The 22697-nt window shown below is 34.5% G+C and overlaps 1 protein-coding gene across 7 annotated transcripts in view; it reads left to right on the top strand.

The window, feature by feature from the left end:
• The window catches only part of PDS5B (PDS5 cohesin associated factor B), a 187838-nt gene that overhangs the window by 45258 nt on the left and 119883 nt on the right, over positions 1-22697 (top strand). For 5 of the 7 annotated variants that reach the window (XM_079137249.1, XM_079137252.1, XM_079137251.1 and 2 more), the window contains one exon: positions 16187-16485. The exons of the other annotated variants lie outside the window; for them this stretch is intronic. In XM_079137249.1, coding sequence (XP_078993375.1) covers positions 16472-16485 — 14 coding nt within the window. In that variant the 5' untranslated portion in view covers positions 16187-16471. Of the gene's footprint in view, positions 1-16186; positions 16486-22697 lie in introns of those variants that run through there. 7 annotated transcript variants of the gene reach the window in all.

The raw sequence follows: 22697 nt of genomic DNA, 5'->3' as shown, positions 1-22697 counted from the left end.
TTAGTACTGCTTTCATAGTGTCCTAGAGATTTTGATATGTTGTATCGTCATTCTCATTTACTTCTAAGAATTTTTTTTTCTCTCCTCATGTTTTCTGTTATCCATGCTTCATTCAGTAGCATATTATTTAGTCTCCAGGTGTTGGTGTAATTTATGTTTTTTATTTTGTCATTGATTTCTAATTTCATTCCATTATGATCTGGTAGAACACAAGGTAGTATCTCAATTTTTTTGCATTTCCTAAGGACTGCTTTGTGACACAACTTATGGTCTGTTTTAAGAAGGTTCCATGTTCTATTGAGAAGAAAGTGTATTTGCTCATTGATTGATGGAATTTTCTATATATGTCTGTTAAGTCTAAGTTATTGATTGTAGTATTGAGTTCTATGGTTTCTTTGTTTTTGTTTGGAAGGTCTATCCAGTGGTGAAAGCAGTGTGTTAAAGTCACCCAGAATTATTGTCTTGTGTGTTTGACTCCTGGAATTGAGAAGGATTTATTTTGATGTACATGGATGCACCATTGTTTGGGGCATAAATATTTACGATCGTTATGTCTTCCTGATTTGTGGTTCCCTTAAGCAGTATGAAATGTCCTTCTTTATCCTTTCTGACTTTGACTTAAAGTCCACTTTACCTGAAATAAAGATGGAAACCCCTGCTTTTTTACTGAGTCAGTGTGCATGGTAGGTTTTTTCCCATCCTTTCACCTTTAGTTTGTGGTTATCCTTATCTATGAAATGAGTCTCTTGAAGGCAGCATATTGTTGGGTCTTCCTTTTTAATCCAATCTGCCAGTCTCTGTCTTTTGATTGATGAGTTTAGGCCATTAACATTCAGGGTTATTATTGAGATATGATTTGTATTCCCAGTCATTTGGGCTTATTTTTGGTTTTTAACTTGACTTGGTTTCTCCTTTGGTTGTTTTTTCCTTTAAGGCATTTCCTCTCTTTGCTGACCTACATTGTTGTTTTTCATTTCCTCCTCATGGAATATTTTGCTGCAAATACTCTGTAGCACAGGCATTCTTTTTGTAAATTCTTTTAACTTTTGTTTATCATGGAAGGATTTTATTTCATCTTCAAATCTGAAGGTTAGGTTTGCTGGGTATAGGATTCTTGGTTGGCAGCCATGTTCTTGCAGTGCTTGAAATTTGTTGTTCCAGACCCTTCTAGCTTTTAGGGTTTGGGCTGAGAAATCTGATGATGTCCGTATTGGTTTCCCCCTATATGTAATCTGATACTTTTCTCTCATAGCCTTAAAAATCCTATTTTTATTTTGTATGTTAGGTATTTTCATTATAATGTACTTTGGTGTGGATCTGTTGTAATTTTGTGCATTTGGTGTTCTGTAGGCCTCTTGTATTTGATTTTCCATTTTGTTCTTCAGGTTTTGGAAATTTTCTGTTACTGTTTCATTGAATAGGTTGTTCATTCCTTTGGTTTGTATCTCTGTGCCTTCCTCAATCCTGATAATTCTTAAATTTGGTCTTTTTATGATGTTCCATCATTCTTGCTTGTTCTGTTAATGATTTCTTTCTTCTCCAGTCATATTTATTTTTAAGAATAAGTATTTTGTCTTCATTGTCTGAGGTTATCTTCGAAGTGATCTAGTCTGTTGGTGATACTTTCCATTGAGTGTTTTATTTGGTTCATTGTTTCCTTCATTTCAAGAATTTCTTTCTTTCTTTCTTTCTTTCCTTCTCTCTCTCTCTCTCCCCCATCTTCTCTCTCTCTCTCTCTCTCTCCCCCCCCCCCCTTCCTTCCTTCCTTCCTTCCTTCCTTCCTTCCTTCCTCCCTCCCTCCCTCCCTCCCTCCCTCTTTGTTGAAATGATCTTTTGCTTCCTGCAGTTGCTTTCAACTGCTTATTGGAGTGGTCATTCATTGCCTGCATTTGCTGTCTCATCTCATCCTTTGCTTCACGTATCATTTTAATTATGTATATTTTGAATTCCTTTTCTTACATTTCTTCTACCATGCTGTCACTGGATTCTATTAATATAGAATCTAGGTTTGTTTGGATCAATTTTTTCCTTTTTTTTTTCATGTTGTTCTCGTATCTTCCCCTCTTGCAGTGCAGATCTGGGGTATTGCAGTCTCCCTGCATAGGCTTATAGTGACCCTGTAGGTTTCTAAAACGTCTTCTTTAAGGGGGAGATCAATATTAGCAGTGCCCAGTACAGACAATATGCAGCCCTACACCAAATAGCTCCTATGAAGACATTAGCAGTATTGTCATAATAAACAGAGTGAATTAATTATTATCTACAGTATAATAAATAAATTTGTAATAAGGCCTGCAGTTTCTAATGGAGGACAAAGAGGCTGGGGAGGGGTGTAGGATGTAGCTGTTAATGGGATAAGAAAAGAGTATATAGAAGTTCTAGATCATAGAAAGTGTGAAAGTGTAATCAAAAGAAGTTGATTGTTAGCTTGAGAAAAGAGAGAAGAGACTCAGAAAACAGGTAAACAAAAGGAAAGTAGAACGAGAAAAGTAAAGAAATAAAAACTTAAAAATTTTCAAAAAGGAGAAAAAAGTCATAGAGTATTTAACCTCCCAGTCTTCAGTAGCATGATGTAGGAAAGGTACCTGACAGTGAGATTTCAGTCTCCAGTAGGTGTCTCAGAATGGGATCTGCCCGACCTAAAGATGGGAGTTACTGCTTCCATGATAATCCAAGATGGCTGCTCTGGCTTCCAAATTTGTTGGCATATGGGGAGCGGCAGCTCGGGGTGTGGGTGTGGTCAACTGGGGGCCGAGGAGATGGGGTGTGATTGGTCTGGTTGAGGGGTCTGTCAGCAGGCTGTGGTCAGTTGGTCCCGGGGTCCTGGAGGCAGGAATTGGTGGGTGGGGCTGAGGGGTTCTAGAGATGGGGCTTGGTCAGTCTGGCGGGGTGTCCTACAGGTCCTGGCTATTGTTGCAAAATGGCGGCAGCTATGTGTAACCAAACCTGCAGGTACTGTGACAGTGGACTTGCATACAACAACAGGCAGCTGGTGATTCACTGGCAATCTAGGGTTGGTTTGCTGGCTACCGGCAGATGATCAGTGGATGTAACTTGGGAGGTGGATGATGGGTAGGTGAAAAGCAGGCAATGGGCAGGCAAGAAGCAGGCAATGGGCAAGCAAGAGGCAGGCAAATGGCGGATGATAGGCGCCAGTCAGGGAGCAATCAGCACTCAAAAAGGTGTTGATATGCTGGCAGCCTGCAGGTGATCGAAGTAGGCAAATGGGGTAAACAGTCAGGGATTGATAAGCAGCAGAGACTGCCTGTCTGAGAAACAAATATCCTCTGCTTGAAATCCGAGTTACAGAGTGACAAGAAATGCAGCCTACCTCTAGTCCACCATCTTGGGACCCTGTAATTTGCTTTTTTTTCCTCTCACAATCTTAAAGATTTATCCTTATTCTGTATTTTAGTCTTTCTTATTATAATGTGTCTCGGTGTGGGTCTGCTGTAATTTTGTACATTTGGGGTCTTGTAAGACTCTTGTATTGGATTTTCCATTTCATTCTTTAGGTTTGGGAAATTTTCTTACATTATTTCATTGAAAAGATCGTGTATTCTTTTGGTTCATATCTCTGTTCCTTCATCTGTCCCAATAACTCTTAAATTTGGTCTTTTCATCTTATCCCATAATTCTTGGAATTTCTGTTCATGGATTCTTAACCATCTTCTCTGCATGGCCAACTTTTATTTTTAGTATTATGTATTATGTCTTTATTGCCTGAGGTTCTGTCTTCCAAATAGTCTAGTCTGTTGGTGATGCTTTTTATTGAATTTATAGTTTGCTTTATTGATTCCTTCATTTTAAGGATTTCTGTTTAGAGTTTTTTTCAGAATCTCTAATTCTTTATTGAAGTGATCTTTCACTTTCTCTATTTTCTCTTTGATTTTACTCATCATACCATTCTTTACTTTGCAGATCAGTTGAACTATGTACATTCTAAACTTTTTGGACATTTCTTCTAATGTGTTGTCAGTGGATTCTCTTATTGGGGTATCTTGGTTTGTTCCCTTGTTTTTTCATGTTGCTTTTGTGTTTTTCCATCCAATTGTCTGGATCTGAGGCAGTACAGATTCTACCCTGTAGATCTATATTGTTTTCCACCTTTAAGAGGCAGACCAATATCAACAGCACCTAGTGTAAACAATATATAGCCTTAAATCTAATAGCTCCCACTAAGGCGTCTACTGTTTTCTTGCTATAAACAGAAATGATGATTGAACCAATCACTGTCTATAATATAAACAGAAAATTTGCTGAAAGGGTTTTCAATTTCAAATGGTGGACAAAGAGAGAACAGAAATAGTGTAGGACATGTTCCTGAGGGAGAAAGAAGCCAGAAGTCAAAATCTACAGAAGAGTGGAAGAGGAACAAGAGAGGTTGGCTCTTAGGGCGAGAAAAAGTAGAAAGGGAATCCAGGAAAACAGACAGGTGAGAGGAAGAATACATATAAAGAGGAAAAATAAAGCAAAATATAAGAATATAGAACAGAACTGCAAAACTGTCTTCAACAAACTGATGCATGAAACATACCTTGCTCCAAATATGGTGGAAAGAGATGTTAGAGAAGAAAAAAATAAAAACGAAATAAATTTTGATGGAAAATTGTACAACTGTGTGAACATTTATGACTCTAAAATTTACTAACTGTACCACTTGCCTTAATTCCTCCAAGTTTTATTTGTATTTATCACTCAGCTATAATTATTTTATTATTTCTGTTTTTGTATTTCCTAATGTATGGCAATTTCCTAGTGCATAGTACATCAATAGTGAAAAAAATGCATTAAAAATTATATATTGTTGGTGGTTATGTCACTGTATCCCATTTGGTTTATCAATTTTTATGTTATTTAATAGTTCATTTAAATTTAAAATTAATTTCCTGGTGGTTTGAATCTTTTAATCATTTTATGATGTTTTCTCTACGTCTTATAATTGTGTTTTAAGCATCTCTTTGGTTTGATAAGAACAAAGGCTTCTGCTTTTCTTTTCATTATGGTTTTTGTTTTCTGTTTGTGCTTACTTTCCCTTGATTCTTAGAAAAAATGGTTATTTTCATTTGTCCACTGTGCCCTTTTTTTATTTCTGTAATTTTAGCCCACAACATTTTTCCTTTTTTTGCTTACTCTTGAAATTCTAGTGTTTTTCAAAATTGATACAGAAATCCTTACACTTTGATCAGTACTCACCTCCCAACTTCCATGTTGATATTGTCTAGCATTTTATTTTAGTTCTCCTTTTGTCTCTCCAAATTAGACTTGTAATACACAATGATTGTTAATAGTATGCGTCCATGTTTATAATTTCTTTTTCTTTAGTTTCATCTATTAGAATATCAAATTTTTCTGTTTTCCAGTGTTTCTTAATTCCCTTTTAATTTTCTCATCTATTTGTCTGTTGGTACCCTGTATTTTAGGTGGCATTATTCACATTATACTGATTTTTATGACTCTCTTGCCATCTTAAATTGTTTAATAACCTGTCCACTGAAATTTTAAAATCAACAATTACTTTTTACTAAAGCATTCTTTTCCAGGGTCCCTCTTATTTTTAGCAGGCGCTTGATTTTTTTCTTTTTTTATGATTTTCTGATTTTCTGATTTCATTTAAAATTTTTTCTTTAAACATTTTCTCCTTGTATTTTAGCAGTGGAATTTCAGTATCTGAATTCAGTGAGTCTGAGTCTCACTGTCATGGTTGTTGGTTTCCCTGTGTCTGGTGATCCTTTGGTAGGACTCAGTTTGTTGAGCTTACTATTAGAACTGAAAAACTGAAAGACTAAACTGAGGATTTATTAACTCCCCAGAGGAGAGGATTTGCATTTGCTGAGAAATAAAAATTTTTATCTGAGAGCTTTCTAGGGTCCAAGCTTAATTTGCACAATGCTGATAGGGACATTTGCTGTCTTACATCTCCATGTGCATGTTTAGCGTTCATGTTTCAATTCACCCTATTTTTGTGGAGATAGAGAGATGGTGAGCATATAAGTGAAAAGGGTTGGTGTGTGGGGAGGTTATTGTAGATTTTCTTAATGTTCTGTGAACTCAGCTATACAAAACTTTCTGCTGAATTTCTTGGGCCATTTATTTATTCATTTTTGGTACAGGGTTGGGGTGGGGTTGAACCCAGGGGAGCTTTACCACTGAGCCACATCCCCAGACTTTTTTATTTTGAGACGAGGTCTCAATAAGTTATTGAGGAACTTGCTAAATTGCTGAGGCTGACTTTGAACTTGTGATCCTCTTGCCTCAATCTGTGGAGCCACTGACATTATAGGCATGCACCACTGTGCCTAGCTGTTGGGCCCTTTATGAGATATATATATACATGCATACATGTGTATATGTATGTAGCTTCTATATACTACTGTCTATATATATATTCTACATACTACTGGAAATGAATGTTCAGATTTTCAGCTCTGTACTTCTTTGCTTTGCACTTCTGTTGGTAATTACCTCTCTCGTCCCCTTTCTAGTTTGAACTGTCATGCTTTTAAGTTCTCAGAATTCACATTTTACTAATGCTACTTTTCATAGTATGCAAGTCTCCCCATATTTTATTGTGTTAACAAGAAATTTTAAGGAGTTTGTATATTTTTTCATATTAGCTTTTAATTTTATTTGGCCTGTTTGCTCTCATTTCTCAGTTTATGCACTTCTTTTGGACTTTAGTCTTCATATGTACTTGTTGATTTTATCCTTATGCAGTTGTATTTATAAGTAGAATTTTAAATTGGTAATTATTGGCAGTGGGTGTGGGCTTTGGTAGTTGTATGAGTTAGAATAATTTTCCGTACATAAGTTTTCTGGAGGGAATGGATAGTTCTAACTTACTCTCTTTGGGTTATCTTTGATATGGTAAATGAATTGAATAGGCTTTAAAGGTAGGATTATTTTTAGGGTATGTGGGCTGGGAGTATACTGGCAGGGCTTGTGTCTCCCATGAACAGGACAGATGGCTGTGAGAGCATTTGGGTCACAGAACCCCATCTTGATTAATCTTGCAGTCTGTGCCTAGTTAAGAAAACTCATATGCAAACTCTGCGTAATTTAATTCTGTTTTGGTTTCTGGTAAACTTTTTTTTAAAAAATATTTTTAGTTGTAGATGGACACAATACCTTTTATTTTATTTTATTTTATTTTATTTTATTTTATTTTATTTTATTTTTGTGTTATGCTGAGGATCAAACCCAGTACCTCCCATATAGTAGGCAAGAGCTCTACCACTGAGTTATAACCTACTCAGTCCCATTTCTGGTAGATTTTTAAAAATTCTGTTGTATTCTCTTGGTTTGAGGTAATAAACAAGAATTAGGAAACGACTTGCTATAGAGATAGCACATCATTGCAGGATTTTGTTTCTTTGTTAAGAATGGTGGTCCAAAGGTAGGGAACTGCCTTGTCTTTATTTTGGCTCCTCTGGTTCCAACCCTACCCAGACCATCTTGGTGCATACTTCAAAGTTGGGAGTGATTTACTGACTTCTGATGGATTGCTTATGTTGATTCTGAGCATTGTCAGTGATCTCATTTCTGATGCTGTTGTCATTTTTTCTCAAGTTTTTTTATTTCTTTGGCTATTTTAATGGGTTCGTGGAGAGATGATGTGTCCATATTATGATGTAGTTTATCATAAAATTGGAAGTTCTATTGAAAAAAATTTTTAAAACAATAATTTTCAATTGAGATTTATTTTTACTATTCATGAAAGTTTTTTTCCTCACTAGCCATAAATTTTTGATGATTTTTTTTTTCTTTTTTCATTCACTGCAGTGCAGATTCACTTGTTTCTCTTTCCTTCCCTCCCCACTCCTCTCTTTTTTTATTGTTTTTGGTCTGCATGATAAAGTGGAAATCATATATTTTGGGGGGAGGATTTTCTATTTCCAAATAAGAAATACATTAACTTTTATCCTCTTCGTGCTCTATTTTTTTTAAAATATGGCTAGGTTGAGAAGCCAGTGAGATAATTTCATAGAACAGAGACTTTTTAATGGGTTTTCAATCAGAAAAGAAAATCTCAGAATGTATTACACACAACAAAGATAATATTTAATGAGACTCTCACCCTATTGTACTTATATGTATTGGGTTGTGTGGCAAAATAATTTTCAAAGTAGTTTGAAAATCATTGTCCTAGCCTTAGGCTATGAGTTGTACCTCAGATCTCCACAAAGAATCCATTATTCAAATAAGGGCTGTAAAGCTTAGCTGCTCTAATTAAAGGTATGGAACACCCCTATTCTCCTCTCTGCAGGAACCTGGAGCAGTTTGTGAAATACTAAAGATTCTAGTGAATGCAGTTACAGTTTTTGATGATGTAGATGGGACTGTGGCCTTAGACTCTTCTACAGAGACTTGTGCTTTTTTACATATATTTTGCAATTTGTAACTTCTTGGAAGATTTTGTTTGAAAGGAGGGCTCAGCTCCTAAAGAGTGTCATTTGTTAGACAATCAGGGCTTTAAAACTGAACTAGCTCTTCCCTCTAAATAAATCAATATAATGCAGGCAACATGGGGGTATTTTTTTTTTCATCTTTTATTATTGTATTCAATCTTTAGTTTTGCCTCCTGCTTTTCTAGAATGAAGTGTGGTAAAGCATGTCATTATCCTACTCATTTTTGACATGTTTTCAATCTTTTCAGTTTTTCACTTTCTTTGCCTGTCTCCAGTGAAGACAGTGTAAAGGTGTACCACAGAGCAACTCACAGGTATCAATGAGAATTCCTTGTAAGTGTACAGGAGGGGTTCTGAAATCTTTTCCATTCAAGGTCCTTACCATGTTTTCATGAAGCCCAAAAATTATACCTAAATTCTGTTTTAGCTAGGTACAAGTAGCTTAAGTATTTATGGTCTAAGAATTACACACTCAAATTTAAAAATTCCTTTTTTTCACTTAAATAACAACTACTCACTGATGGGATTTATGTGACTGGGGGCATAAACAAATTCTGAAGTTTTGGGAATCAGATTGGACACTGCCACTCTCGTTTTTCTACTTCACACTGGTGTCCATAGAGTACTTTTCTTTCTTATTACATGAGCTTACCTCAAACTCAGTTTCTTGATTATGGTACCTACGAAAGAAATGAAGACTAATGATGTCATGTTGAAATGGAACTGCTTTGAGGTAGTTCACTTGATATCTGACAGCTCTTGAGAATAGCTGTGTTTTCCATGAGAATTTAAAATACCCCCAAAGCCTCTTCTTTGCTCTGGTGTGTAGGGTGTTCCAAGACAGTTTATTAACTGCAGGTGTTGTGCTTTGCAATTTATGCAGTGATGAAGCAGAGAAATGGAGCCAATTTTGGAGACTAAGCTATAGGTAATTGTACAAAACTGTGCTGCTGAGCTATTTATATCTCAGAAGACCGTCTGTATTTTCAAGTTTATTTTTGATTGTTATATTTTAAAATTATAGCTCATTTCCTGTGGGTTTTTACCATTTCAGAAGAAGAAAGTTTTATTTTATTTTATTTTTTAATGTTTGCCAGGGGGTTGAATAGATCTTTCTATTTTCAAAGTGATATAGATAGCAAACCCTTTTTCTGTATTGAAGTTTTTTTCCCGTTGCTAGTTTGTTTTCCTGGGAAAATGTAGAAAAAAGAGTTCAAAAATCAATTTGCAAATTAGTAATTACAGAAATTGAGTAATTTACATTAATGAACCTGTAAAGAACATAATATTTTACTGATTGTTGGCAAGGTAAATTTGAAATTACAAATAACTGGAAGTACATGATATGGTATTGTTGAGTTTTGGGCCTGGAAGAGACCTGTAGTGGGATGAGGATTGGGTTGAATTCTTACAGTGGGAGTTGGGGGTGGGGTAGGGGAAAAAGGGAAGGAAGTGGGGGGAAGAATGGGAGAGAAAGAGGATGATATTGTGTGATTATATTTTGTTTAAGGCACACTTTTGAGAGTTCAGGATGTTTCTGTTCATGGCTTCTGTCAGAGTTTATTACCTAGATTATATCTGTTACCCATTCATTTTAAGTTTTGAGAAAAAAGTGTTAATGGAGAAAAGTCTTAGAGAATAAATAATCCATAATAAATATAGATTATTAATATTTTTTTTAAATATTTTATGACAGATACATGGATGTAACACATTTATAGGAGAGCTACCTTTTCTTTCATCCCAAGCCCAAATCATGTCTGTATTCTGTTTTTACATATTTACAGTAGTACCATTAATTTTGTCTTCTGTGTGTTTTCCACTAATTTAATTCTGGACATGTTTTTCCTTTTTTGGTTTTTCATTGTCTCTGAGGTGCTTTTTTTTTGGTATGTGTTGTGCTGGTGCTTGGTTCATAAAAAGTATCATAATTACGCCCACACTTGTACACACTTTTCTCATTCTGTAGTACATTATACAGTGGCTACTGATACAACTTGTTCTTTGTAATGACTGCATAATATTCCAGGGTGAAGATTCACTACACTGTATGTAGCTATTCATTCGTTGATGTCAGTTCCCCCCCCCTTTTTTTTTTACTGTAAAGAGTGTTGAAATAAATAGTCTTGTACATTTATTTTGGAATTTTTATTTTTGTGAGATAGTTGGGTTGAAGGGAATGTGTCATTAGCTATTACACACTCCCCTCCCACCCCCGAAAGACTAATAATTCACCTTTCAAGCAACATCTGGCTGATCAGTGATTTTCAAATTGTTCTCTGGAAGCCTCTTGCTATAATGGGGCATTGGGTATCCATCACTCATTTCAGCCAAAACAGCTTTCTCTTAATCTGTTCAATATATTGGAGATTTTCAAAATTTTAGTTAGAAGAATGTGTTTTTTGATTAACCCATTAAGTCCCAATTTTTTAATTCTGTGAATATTTCAATGAAATTGACACAGATGCATTAAAATATGTTGGAAATAATAATTTAGAGCTTATGTATTATGTATTATAATTACTATGATTCTCATAATTAAATAATTATTATAAATTATATACTATATTAAATTTTTATAGATATTCCGTATCTGGGACAATGGGACAGAATGGGTCTAAGTTTAAAGAATCATTGCTCTCTATAATAAGGTTTTCTTCTAGATTAAATCAGATATTGCAGCCACTGACTTTTTGGATACCTTTTGTCGGCTTTCCATTCCTGTAGAATTGTTTTTATGAATCATTTTTTAAGTGCTTTGAATTGTACTTTGGCTTGTATTAAGAGAGAAAAACTCATTTCTGTGCCTGTATTAGGTATATATGTTGCAGGATTTTCCTTTACATTATTTACTAACCCATTACGGTTCTGTGAAGACTTAGATGTTATGAAGAAGCTTCACTTCCCTTGATCGACTCTTGTTTTTAACTCTTCGACAATGTTAATCTTATAGTTATACATCTTTGTCTTATTCATTTCATGCCCTTTGAAGATAGTTTGTTAGCAATTTACTAGTTATGTAGATGTTGGCAGTTGTCTTATCATAACTATAGGAAATCTTTATAATGCTCCTGTGGATTGAGTAGTTTCTCACCCAGTGTGATGTAGTTGCAAAATATTTTTAAGCAGATACAAAGAAACAAAATCCTGTTGTGTTTGGAATTATTGGACATAATTCAATTAAGCATACCCAGGGGGGAAAAAGGTAGCATTAAGCAGACTAGATTAAAACACTGTGCATTCTGTCAAAATTAATATCTTTAGGAATATTTTCAAATATTTATGATTTTGATGTTTTGGCCATTTAGGGACATTTATTGAGAAATCAAACTTTTTGGTGAACTCGATGCCCAGATTTCTCTTAGATAATCCCCCATTTATTCATTATATTTTATTTATAAAGTTATATAACTTTTAAAGCAAGTTTGTTCATTAAGTGTTTTGTCATTGTAGATACTGTATCATTTTCAAAAAATAATTTTATTTATGTATATACACGTGCTAGGCAAGTGCTCTACCACTGAGCCATGACTCCAGCCCCTTGTATTACTTTTAATTAGGTAGAATTAGCAGTTGTATTCTAATTCACCCTGCATATAATGTGGTACTTTGGATCCTTAAGTATCAATATGGACAGCAAGTTTATGTTCATTTAATTGTCATTTTTCAAGAGATACAAAGTACTAGTATGCAAAATCTTTTGGATTTTGAATGGAAAGTATAGGTCTCTCTTGTTGACATTGTCTGAGTTACACTATGCACCTTGTTACTATCAACAGCATCTCTTATATTCTCAATTCCTTTTGTGGGAGAACGTTGGTAAAAGTAAGAGGGTTCTCTAACAGATAAATGACCATACTTGTAATGGTTTTAGAATGGGTAAAGTTTGCCTACTTTTGTCTTAACCTCTTCTGCTAAACCATACTTCTCTCTGGGTTTCTGACATATCATGTCTTTGAATGTTTTTATGTTCTTTTACAGTTGTTCAGTTTCCTGTAAGCCCTTTTGTTATAGTCCCTCATACATTCCTGAAGTCTTTTTTTTTTTTTTTTTTTTTTTTTTTGGTCTTTTTGGAAATTGTCTTTCTAAAATACAAATTTGATTGCTCTTCTTATTCCTTAAAAAACAAAAAGATGACAACTGCCCTATGTGATAAAGACCAGAGTTCTTATCAGAGACTTAAAGCCTTAGATTGACTAATCCCAATTTCTTTCACTCTCACCAGTAAGTGCACTTGTATATATACACTCACATGCACAGAATCTAGTCAAATCACCTTTCCTCCCCAGCTTACATGTTTCTGTAACAAAATTAGCTCGTGATTGTTATGCAGGGAATGAAATTAGTATAGTACAGAAGTCTCGTTGGTAATAAAGTATTCCCTTCTTTCTCCCAGCACATTAATGTTTTGAAGCATTCTAGGGCAGTCTATTCTAAACAGAACATTTTAACAGTGTTTGAGAGTTTCAGAAAAAAGCTGATGGAATTCTGATGCAAAATTGCTTTTATTTATAAGCAGAGAGTTTAATAGTGTTGAGTTTCTCATCTTTCTCTATTAAGCTGTCTGGTAAAGCTGCAGATGCACATGAAGCATCTGTGAGACTATTTTCCCCACATTTAACAAAAAAATTGAAGAATTTGACTAGGTTAAAATTTTAATCTTGCTAACCCTCCCTCCTCCTTAGAAGTACCTTCTACATCTTGAAGGCAAAAACCTGAACTCCCAAGTTTTAAGGCTGAAAAGTTCAATTATGATGTTGGGAACAAATGCTAGTAGAGATTAACTGTGCTAGTATTTTATTAATATTGGTGTTGTGTTCTACCTATTATTTTGACAATGTGATTTTGCAGAATGTGAGGTTTTTCTAGAAATACATTTTAACTGCATGTTTTGTACATCAAATCAGGCATCTCTTTGAGCTTTTGCTCATTGCTCAGAGTTTTCTTTGCCCAGAATTCTTAGTTCTCTACCTTCTTGTCTTCAAGGTTTAGATTAAATTCCAGTTCTTTGTTCTTTGTGATATGCTATGGACAACTTTCTCTGTCGTCTTTGACAGAAGGAATTAGGCTCTTCTTTTGTGTTTTCCTTTATATCACAAATAATGACCTTTATTAAATTTAGAGTTATGCACTCATTGACTGCCAAAACTCTCCTACGTCCATTAGTGAGTCACCATGGGTTCCCACACCCAGCCCAAGACAAACACTACAGTAGTCCCCCTTATTTGCAGAGGATACATTTCAAGGTTCCTACTGGAAGCCTGAAACTGCAGACAGTACAGAACCTAAAGATACTATGATTTTTCCCTTACACATGTATTTATGATGAAGTTAAATTTATAAATTAGGCACTGTGAGATTAACAACAATAACTAATAATAAATACAACATTTATAACAATATACTTCATAGATGAATGGGTGCCCCCCATTACCCTTCAGAATAACTTACTGTACTTACACCTTTTCATTTAAACATTTTATGACTTCTTGTTGCCATACCCAAATCACCAGCATCACTGCTCTTGAGTTTATTATTTAAATGAAATAAGGGTTACTTGAACATAAGCACTGTGGTGATACCATGGCAGTTAACACTGAGATGACTACTAAGTCATTTATAGGTTGGTAGTGTGGATACACTAGACAAAGGGAAGATTGACATCCTGGCTGGGATGAAGTAGGACTGCATGAGATTTCTTGATACTATTCAGGATGGCACACAATTTAAAACTTACAAATTGTTCATTACTGGAATTTTTCATTTAATATTTTCCAACTGTGGTTGACTGTAGATAACTGAAACCAAGAAATCAAAACCACAGGAAAAGGGGACTACTATAATCTATTTTGCTTCTATAGTTTAGCCTTTTTTTGATATTTCAAATGAATATAATCATGCATTTTGTAGTCCTTTTGTGTGACCCATTTTGATTAGAGAATATTTTTGGTATTCATTCATGTATAATATCAGTACTTTGTTCCTTTTTATTTCTTATCATTATTCCATTGTATGTATATACCACATTTTGTTGATCCATTTACCTGTTAACAATTGTTTGGGTCATTTATACTTTTTGGGTATTATGAGTAATGCCATGAACATTTCTGTAAGCCCTTGTGCAGGTGTAGGTTTTCATTTTTCTTGGGTGATGCCTGAAATGGAATTGCAGGGTCATGGTACATTCATGTTTAACATTTTAAGACACTGTCATATTGTTTTTCATAATGGTTGCAGCATTTTACATTCCCAGTAGTAGTGTCTGAGGGTTCATTTCTTCTCCACAATTTCATCAACACTTCTTACCATCTCTAATTAATTAATTAACTTAATTATACTATTTGAATAATTATGCTTAAAGAATCTTTGTCTCTTGAGCATAAGGATGATCTAACAGTTTTATTTCTTTTTAGTTTGCTGTGATTTTTCAATGTTATGATTTTTAATTTCCAATTCAAGATCACAAAGAATCTGAAATAGAAACCAGAAAACTACCTTTTGTTCTGGCTCTGACACTACCTACATGTGGCTGTATGCAAGTTTGTAAACTCTCTGAACTTCATTTTCCTTACCTGTAAACTAGGGATAATTCCTGCTTTTATTTTATAGAATTGTGAGGAAAAATATAATGTATATGAAAGAGTTTTGAAAACCACCATCTATTCGTCAAATACTTTTTTTTATTATTATAGCTGCCATGCTTACCTATTTAAGATATACTTGCATAGGTAGTGGGCTGATTAGGCAGTGTATTTTAATGTTAAAGCATTATTATCCAACTTTGCATATAAAAGTCCTCATGGAGTTTTCTTTTTCAGATTCAGGTGTTTGGGTGTGATTAGAGAATTCAAGTGTGGTGTCAAGAAAAGGAAATTAAGGGCATGAAGTTTGGAAATCAGATATGAATCAATTCCAATTGAGTTGCTAGATAATTAATTCTAGCATACTTGTTTAATCTCTCTGAGCCTCATTTATAAAATAGGTATACTTATGTAGTTCAACTCAAGATTTTTTATTGAGCTATTTTCACCAGCGTAGTGCTATACATCAGTTATGTAACAGGGAACAAAATAGGGTACTTATGCCAGGCATGGTGGTGCACGCCTGTAATCCCAGCAGCCTGCTTGGAGGCTGAGGCGGGAGGATCACTAGTTAAAGCCAGCCTCAGCAACTCATCGAGGCCCTAAGCAATTCACTGAGATCCTGTCTTTGTATAAAATACAAAAGTAGGGTTGGAGATGTGACTCAGTGGTTGAGCACCCCTAAATTTACTCCCCAGAAAAAAAAGGGTACTTATTACTTATTGTCATTTAGTTTACAGTTTAGAAGGAGAAAGAACTAATGTTTACATTTATGATAAATTCTTTGAAGGAAAAGTACAGGGATGCTAATGAGAACATGTAGTAGAGATTTACTTTAGATTCAGTAGATCAGAGACTTGAAAAATCAGTGTTAGCCGGACATGAGGGCTAGAGAAGAGAAAGTGTTTTTGAAGTAGAAGGAAGAGTATCTCTTGAAACAGAAGGATCTTGGTTTGGTGCCTTTAAGGAATAGCTATGTGACTGAAGTGTAATGAGCAAGTGGTCAGATTAGTGTATTTGGAACTTACTCTAACAGCAGTGGGAACTTGTTTAAGAATTTTTAGTAAGACAGTGATATGAATAAATTAGTATATTAAGATCATTTTGGCTGCTATGTGAAGAATGAATTAGAGGTGGTTTAGGTTAGGTTGTGAAAAAGTAATGGCTAAATAAGTGTGAGTTTCATTTGTTTTGCAGGTAGCATTTGTAGGACTCCATGATCGATTTTAAGAATTATCAAGGATCATTCCCAACTTTCTGGGAGGAAGAAGTGGGTACACAAAGTTACCACCTACTGAGATAGAGAAGACTGAAGAATGAAGAGTTTTTGGAGGGGGAAGAAGTTGGGAGACACACTTCATTGTTTTTTTTGTTTTTTTTTTTTTTTTTTTTTTTGGTTTCTTAAATTCATGATGCTGATGAGAATACCCAAATGTAAATGTTAAATAGATCATTTTATACATGGTCTAAGTTCCAAAGAGAATGCTTGATGTGGGGTATGTATTTATTCAAGTCTTCAAAAGAAAGCTTAAAACAGAAGCTTTAAGAGAGAAGCATATAAAATAATCCAGCTCTGGTGGTTTACTGATATTTAAAAGTTGGGTACAGGAAAAGGAAACAAAAGAGGTAGGAGTGACCAGTAATGTAGGAGAAAGATCAGGAACAGGTAAAGTATAGTAGAAATTAAAGCCAAATTGTGTTTCAAGGAGGAGGCTGTGGTTGCCTATGTTTAATACTGATGAAATCAATATAATAAAGGTTGAAAAAGTGTTAATTTGATGTGGCAATAGAGATCAGTAATGATAGTTAGCTTTTGCTATATAACAAATCACTTATGACTTAATTCCTATTCCCAGTTCTATAAGTTGGCAATTTGAGTTTGACTGGTCTGGATAGTACTATTGATTTGGGTCAGATTTCAGCAGGGCTCTTCCATGCTCTTGCATCTACAGGTGTGCCTCTGCGGTCACCTGATGGTTTGACTTGGGCTGGCTAGTTCATGATGACCATGACTGGAAGATACTGGGCTGTCTCCATATAATTTCTCATTTAAGAGCAGAATAGTTTGGGCTTGCTCATATGTCCAGAGCAGGGTTTAAGAGCAGCAGGTTATTAGCAGACCTAAAGCACAGTACTTTACTAAGCTTGCCAATGTCCCATTGGTTTTGACCAGTCAATAAGACCGTCCCAGATTCAGTGATGTGGAGGTATTCTTACTACTTTATGGGAGGAGCAACAAAGTCTCATTTTCTGTGCTGTTACTGACGCTAGTTGAAGTACTCTACATTGCATATGAAAAAGAGCAGCTCTTTGTTTCAAGTAGTTGGAAAATATGTAAATATAACCTTAAGAGAACAGCATTGATTATTTTGTCTTTTTTTCTCTTTGGAAAAACTTTATATTTTTCCCTTGACAAGAATAAGCCTTATTTCTCATTGTGTTTAATTACTATGTACTAGAAAGGTTGTCTTTATGGAGGGCACCATCTGCTGGTTGTAAGAGGTACCAGTCATGGAGAAGACTTCTGCAGTTAACCATTTTTCTTAAAGCTTTATGTTTTCTTTATAATTATACCTCAAACCTGGATTGAAATTGCAGAAGGAAAACCAGCTTTTAATAAATGTTGTCCAACACGGATTTTGGTAGTGGTTTGACTTGGTTTCTGTGACTGCGAACTTAATACCTCAATTGTGGATTTTTAAAGGAAAATTTGTCATGAAAATGGCAGATGCTGATCTTTATTTTTTTCTAGATCAACTGAAAAACATGATCGATATTGCTGTTACTGCTCTTGTTCTTATTCTTCACTCCTGTCAGTGCTTTATATTTCTTTTCCATCCAGTGAAAAGATGTCTTATGTATTTTTTGAGTGAAGGTGATGATTTCACCAATTTTTTTCCTTAGGATTGTTGGAGTGATTAAAAGAACGCTAATATGCTTCTTTTAATGACTATTTGAAATTTTTATGACTCTTTGGTATTAGAATATTTTCTTGTGTTTATTCATACTGGACATAAAATGTCAAATATAGTAATATTCATATAAAAATTTTGAAACTAACTGCCTTTGGACAGTCTTTCAAATTACTCCTTGGAAGTAGGAAAATTCTAGGTCTCCATAAATTGATGATCTGAAAATTTATGTTTTAAAATGGAGAATGATATTGAGAAATCATCTTCTATAGTTTATATTCTATATAATAGATTCTAATACAAGTCAGTTTTATATAAAATATTTGTAAGTATAGTTATTTTTCATTTTTGTTTTATCTGCCCTACATTAAAGGTGAATATTTGAGATTCCCTAGAGGTGAAAAAAATAGTCTCATAGTGTGTATATATGTGGTGTGTGTGTGTGTGTGTGTGTGTGTATATATATATATATATATTATCTATCTATATATATATACATATGTGTATTTTTTTTTTTGTACCAAGGATTGAACCCAGGTGTGCGCTACCACTGAACAGTGAACTATATCCCCAGCCTTTTTTATTTGTAATTTTTGAGACAGGGTCTTATTAAGCTTCTTAGGACCTTGCTAAATTGCTGATGCTAACCTCTACCTCGTAATCAATCCTTCTACCTCAGCTTCCTAAGTGTCTGGGATTACAGTAGGTGCCACCATGCCTGGCTATGTCATACCATTTCTTTAACATTCTTTTTAACCTTAGAGGAGCAACTCTGTTACCAATACCTTTTTTCCATCAAGTTGAAGAACTTATTTCCTGTACCTCTTCTGTATTTCTTTATGTTTCTTCCTTTCTGTTGTACCTTTTTTCCCCCTTGCCTTGTAATTTGATGCTTATTCTCATTATTCTCCAGAAACTTATTTGTTGGAAGATCATCCTACCAGGTTTAAGGAAGTATCTGCTGAGGTCATTTTGTATGTTTTCACTGAAGTAATTGTAACTACCTATCATCCTCCATCTTCAAACACTTTTTTCCCTTGGTTATTTTAACCATTGTCATCATTTTTGTACCTTTCTTGACTTTCCTGTTTTCCTTTCTGATCATTTTCTTTCCCTGTCAACGTATGTATTTCCTCAAGGTTCAGTACTAATATCTCATTTCACCCTGTATATTTTCTTTATTGATATTGTAAAACCACACAGTACAAGCAATAGATGGTACTAAAATATTTCCTGTCCTTGACTTTTCTCTGCAATTTTAGTCCTGTAGTGTACAGTTATTTCCTCATGAAACTTAATTTTCCCCAAGACTACATCTCTGGTTTTTCTACTATCTCTATTATGGCAAGGGCAGAGATTTTGTGTATTTACTCATTATTGCATTGCTAGTACTTAGTACAGTAGATTGAACCAAGTAAATTCTCAGTACATATTTTCTTTAAAAAAATGATTTTCCAGGAACAAAAGCTTTGAATCGTAGTCATCTTCTATTTCTCTGTTATAATCATTTATAAGTCTTTGAATCAGTTGTTTTCTTTCTCTTTTTCTTTTAGTAGTCATTGTCTTCAGTCAGCTTTTCTTTACTTTTACCTAGAATTTTGCAGCTGTTTCCTAATTGGTTTTACTGTATTTGATTGCTCCTCTGTGTAGTCTGTACTGCCTGTTATAACCACAATTTCTTAAAATAGTTCTGATCATTCCTTCATCAGTATTTCCTGTGTACCTACTACTAATAGTACCTGTTATATGTAATAGAACTAGCTTAAAGTGACACACTATCCTTGTCTTAAGAAGCTCACGGTCTGAGGGAGAAACAGATGTAGAACTAGGAAGTACAATAAGTACGGTACGATAAATACTATCTGCAGTAGGTTCCAAGCGTGACTGTATGTGGCAGGAGTCTAGGTCTGCCTACTTGGGGTCAGGTAAAGTGAAAATGTACACTAGAGACTTTCAGGTCCATAGAGTTTGTTTAGTAGACAGGGGCCAATAAGTATATCATGCTTTGAGGAAACAACCTATGTATGTATATCCACAGAAGTATTTCAAACCTGCTTACTGTACCACTGCTTGTAAGAGTGAAGTGCAAACTGAGTAACCAGCCCCTTTGTTGGCTCTTATTGTTTCCTTTTAAGCTCCCCTTACTTTAATTTATCTTTTCCTTCAGTCACACTTTTAGTCCAGTAACACTCTGAACTTTTAAAATAGTTTTCTCTGTCCTGTTTTGCTCCCTGTATTTTACTACCACTTCACATCCATCCATTTATAGAAGTGGTCTTTCTTTCAATATTATTTTTTCCAAATTCGTGTTATTTCTTAACGTTAAGATAATTACAGAAATACTGTGATAAAATTGTTTGGGGGGAATGTCTCTTGGGAGATTTTGAGATCCATTTTACCCCATAATTACTCTGAAGGCATTCTGCATGTACTTGATAAATTTTGAATACATGAATGAGTGCATTTTGCAAGGTCTTTTTGTCTGTACTTAGCTTGTGGTCTGTGGCCACATGATTCATGTAGATGTTAATAGATATGGATGATAAAACAGCCTTTTGTCTTTGTTGATGCAAGGCAGACTTTCTTCCACTTCAGACTGTAGAAAATTGGAAAGTCTTCATCACATTTATCCACTTTGTCCTGGAATATTTATCCTAGGCCTCTGTTGAATATATTCTTTGGTTAAGGAACACAGTTATAAGCTTTGTTCTTGCTAGTTAGAGCTTTTCCTGAAGCCACAAAGTTATTCTCCTTTATCATATTCCAAAGGCATTTAAATTTTGCTTCAGTATTGAGGTTATTAATTAACCTGGAATTCATTTTGTGTATGGTATGAGCTATAGGTACAGTGTTAGATTTTGACCTGTCCTTTCCTTACTGATCTGCCCTGCCACTGTTGGGTTTCTGTCTGTTTCTGGGCTCTCTCTGTGTCTCGCTCACCTTTTTCTGAACTAACATCACACTAAATTGCTTTAACTTTATATCAGTTTTTAATATCTGGTAGAATAAATCTATTTGTTTTTGCTTTTTTCTTCCTTGTCTTGGTATTTTTTGACTTTTTATATTTACTTTTGGTTTTTACAAAATCAGAGTTTGGGATTATATTAAATTCATAATCAGTGCAGGAAGATTTATTTGTAACTTCCAGTCTGTGAACATAATATCTCATTTATTTAGATTTTCCTTAATTTCCATCATGCTTTATGATTTTCTCTGTAAAAGTACATCTATCGTTGAATTAATTTGTAGGCAGTTTATTTATGCTTTTCAATGTAAATTGTATTTTTAAACTTCCTTGATGCTGCTTATATGAATATGGTTGACTTTATTTTGAAGAACTTTTATTTTAAAATAATTATATATAGTAAGTTCCCAAATAGTACAGTTTTGTGAATCTGCCTCCATTTTCCCCATCTTATTGAACTATAGTGTATCAGTCATAGTATATCACTAATCAGTAACTTGACATTGTGTAACACTGTTAACTAGATTGCATAACTTAGTTCATTTTCTTGAGTTTTTACATTACACTTTGTGTTATGTCTGTATGTGTAGTTTTGTGTAGCTTGATCCCATGTATAGATTCTTGTAACCACCTTTGCAATCAAGAAGGAATTGCCTCATACTCTCTTAGATTTCCATCCTTTGTAGTGGCTACTCTGTTTGTCTCTTTGAGTGTTTCATCATTTTGTAAATGGGGTAAATAAGTGGAACCATACAATGTGTAACCTCTTGAGATTGGTTCTTTTCACTAAACATAATGTCTTTAAGATACAGCATATAGCTGTAACGCAATTCTTTTTTGAGCTGAGTAGTATTCCATTGTATGTATGGATTTATCAGTTGTACCATCTACTCATTCAAAGGCATTTGGATTGTTTTTATTTTGGGATATTTTATATGAACAGAAGCTTTAATTTTTCTGAGATAAATGCCCAAGAGTATGATTGCTGGACTGTGTGGTAAGTGCATGTTTAGTTTTATTTAAAAAGCCAACCTAATTTCCACCAGTAATGTGTGCTGGATCAAGTTTCTTTACGTCCTTGCCTGAATTTGACTTTACCATAATTTTTATTTCAGTCATTTTAATGGTATATAATGACATCTCATTGTGACTAATGGTGTGCTTATTTGCTTCCTTGTGTATTCTGGTTATTCAAATATCTGTTATGTCTTTTGTCCATTTTATAATTGGATTGTTTTCTATGGTGTCCACATGAGAGTTCTTTATTCCAGATACAAGTCATTTAACAGATATGTTTTACAAATATTTGTAATTTGTAGTTTTAACTTTGAAACCCAATTTATCAGCTTTCCTCTTATGGATCTTGCTTTTTTTTTTTTTTTTTTTTTGCGGGTATGGGGGATCTAACTCAGGGGCACTCAACCACTGAGCCACATCCCCAACTCTTTTTTGTATTTTATTTAGAGACAGGGTCTCACGGAGTTGCTTAGTGCCTCATTGTTGCTGAGACTGGCTTTTGAACTTGCAGTCCTCCTACCTCAGCCTCTCTAGTCGCTGGGATTACAGGCATGCACCACTGTGCCCGGTATTTGGTGTTACTTCCAATAACTTTCACCTCGCCCTAGTGGTGAAGATTTTTTTTTTTTAATTTCATATAAGATTTTTGTAGTTTTACAGGTAATTTCATGATCATTGTAAAGTTAACTTTTGTATAAGACATGAGGTATTTAAGGTTCATTTTTCTTTTTGTTTGTGGACATCTACTTCCTCTAGCAGTATATATGAAAAAGACTGCTTCCTCGAAGTGCTTTTGCACCTTTGTAAAATCATT

This window comes from Sciurus vulgaris (genome assembly GCF_902686455.1).
Source record: "Sciurus vulgaris genome assembly, chromosome: 4".
NCBI classification, from domain to species: domain Eukaryota; kingdom Metazoa; phylum Chordata; class Mammalia; order Rodentia; family Sciuridae; genus Sciurus; species Sciurus vulgaris.
The sequence above is the reverse complement of the archived record's forward strand: the minus strand, read 5'-3'. Positions and strand labels throughout refer to the sequence as shown.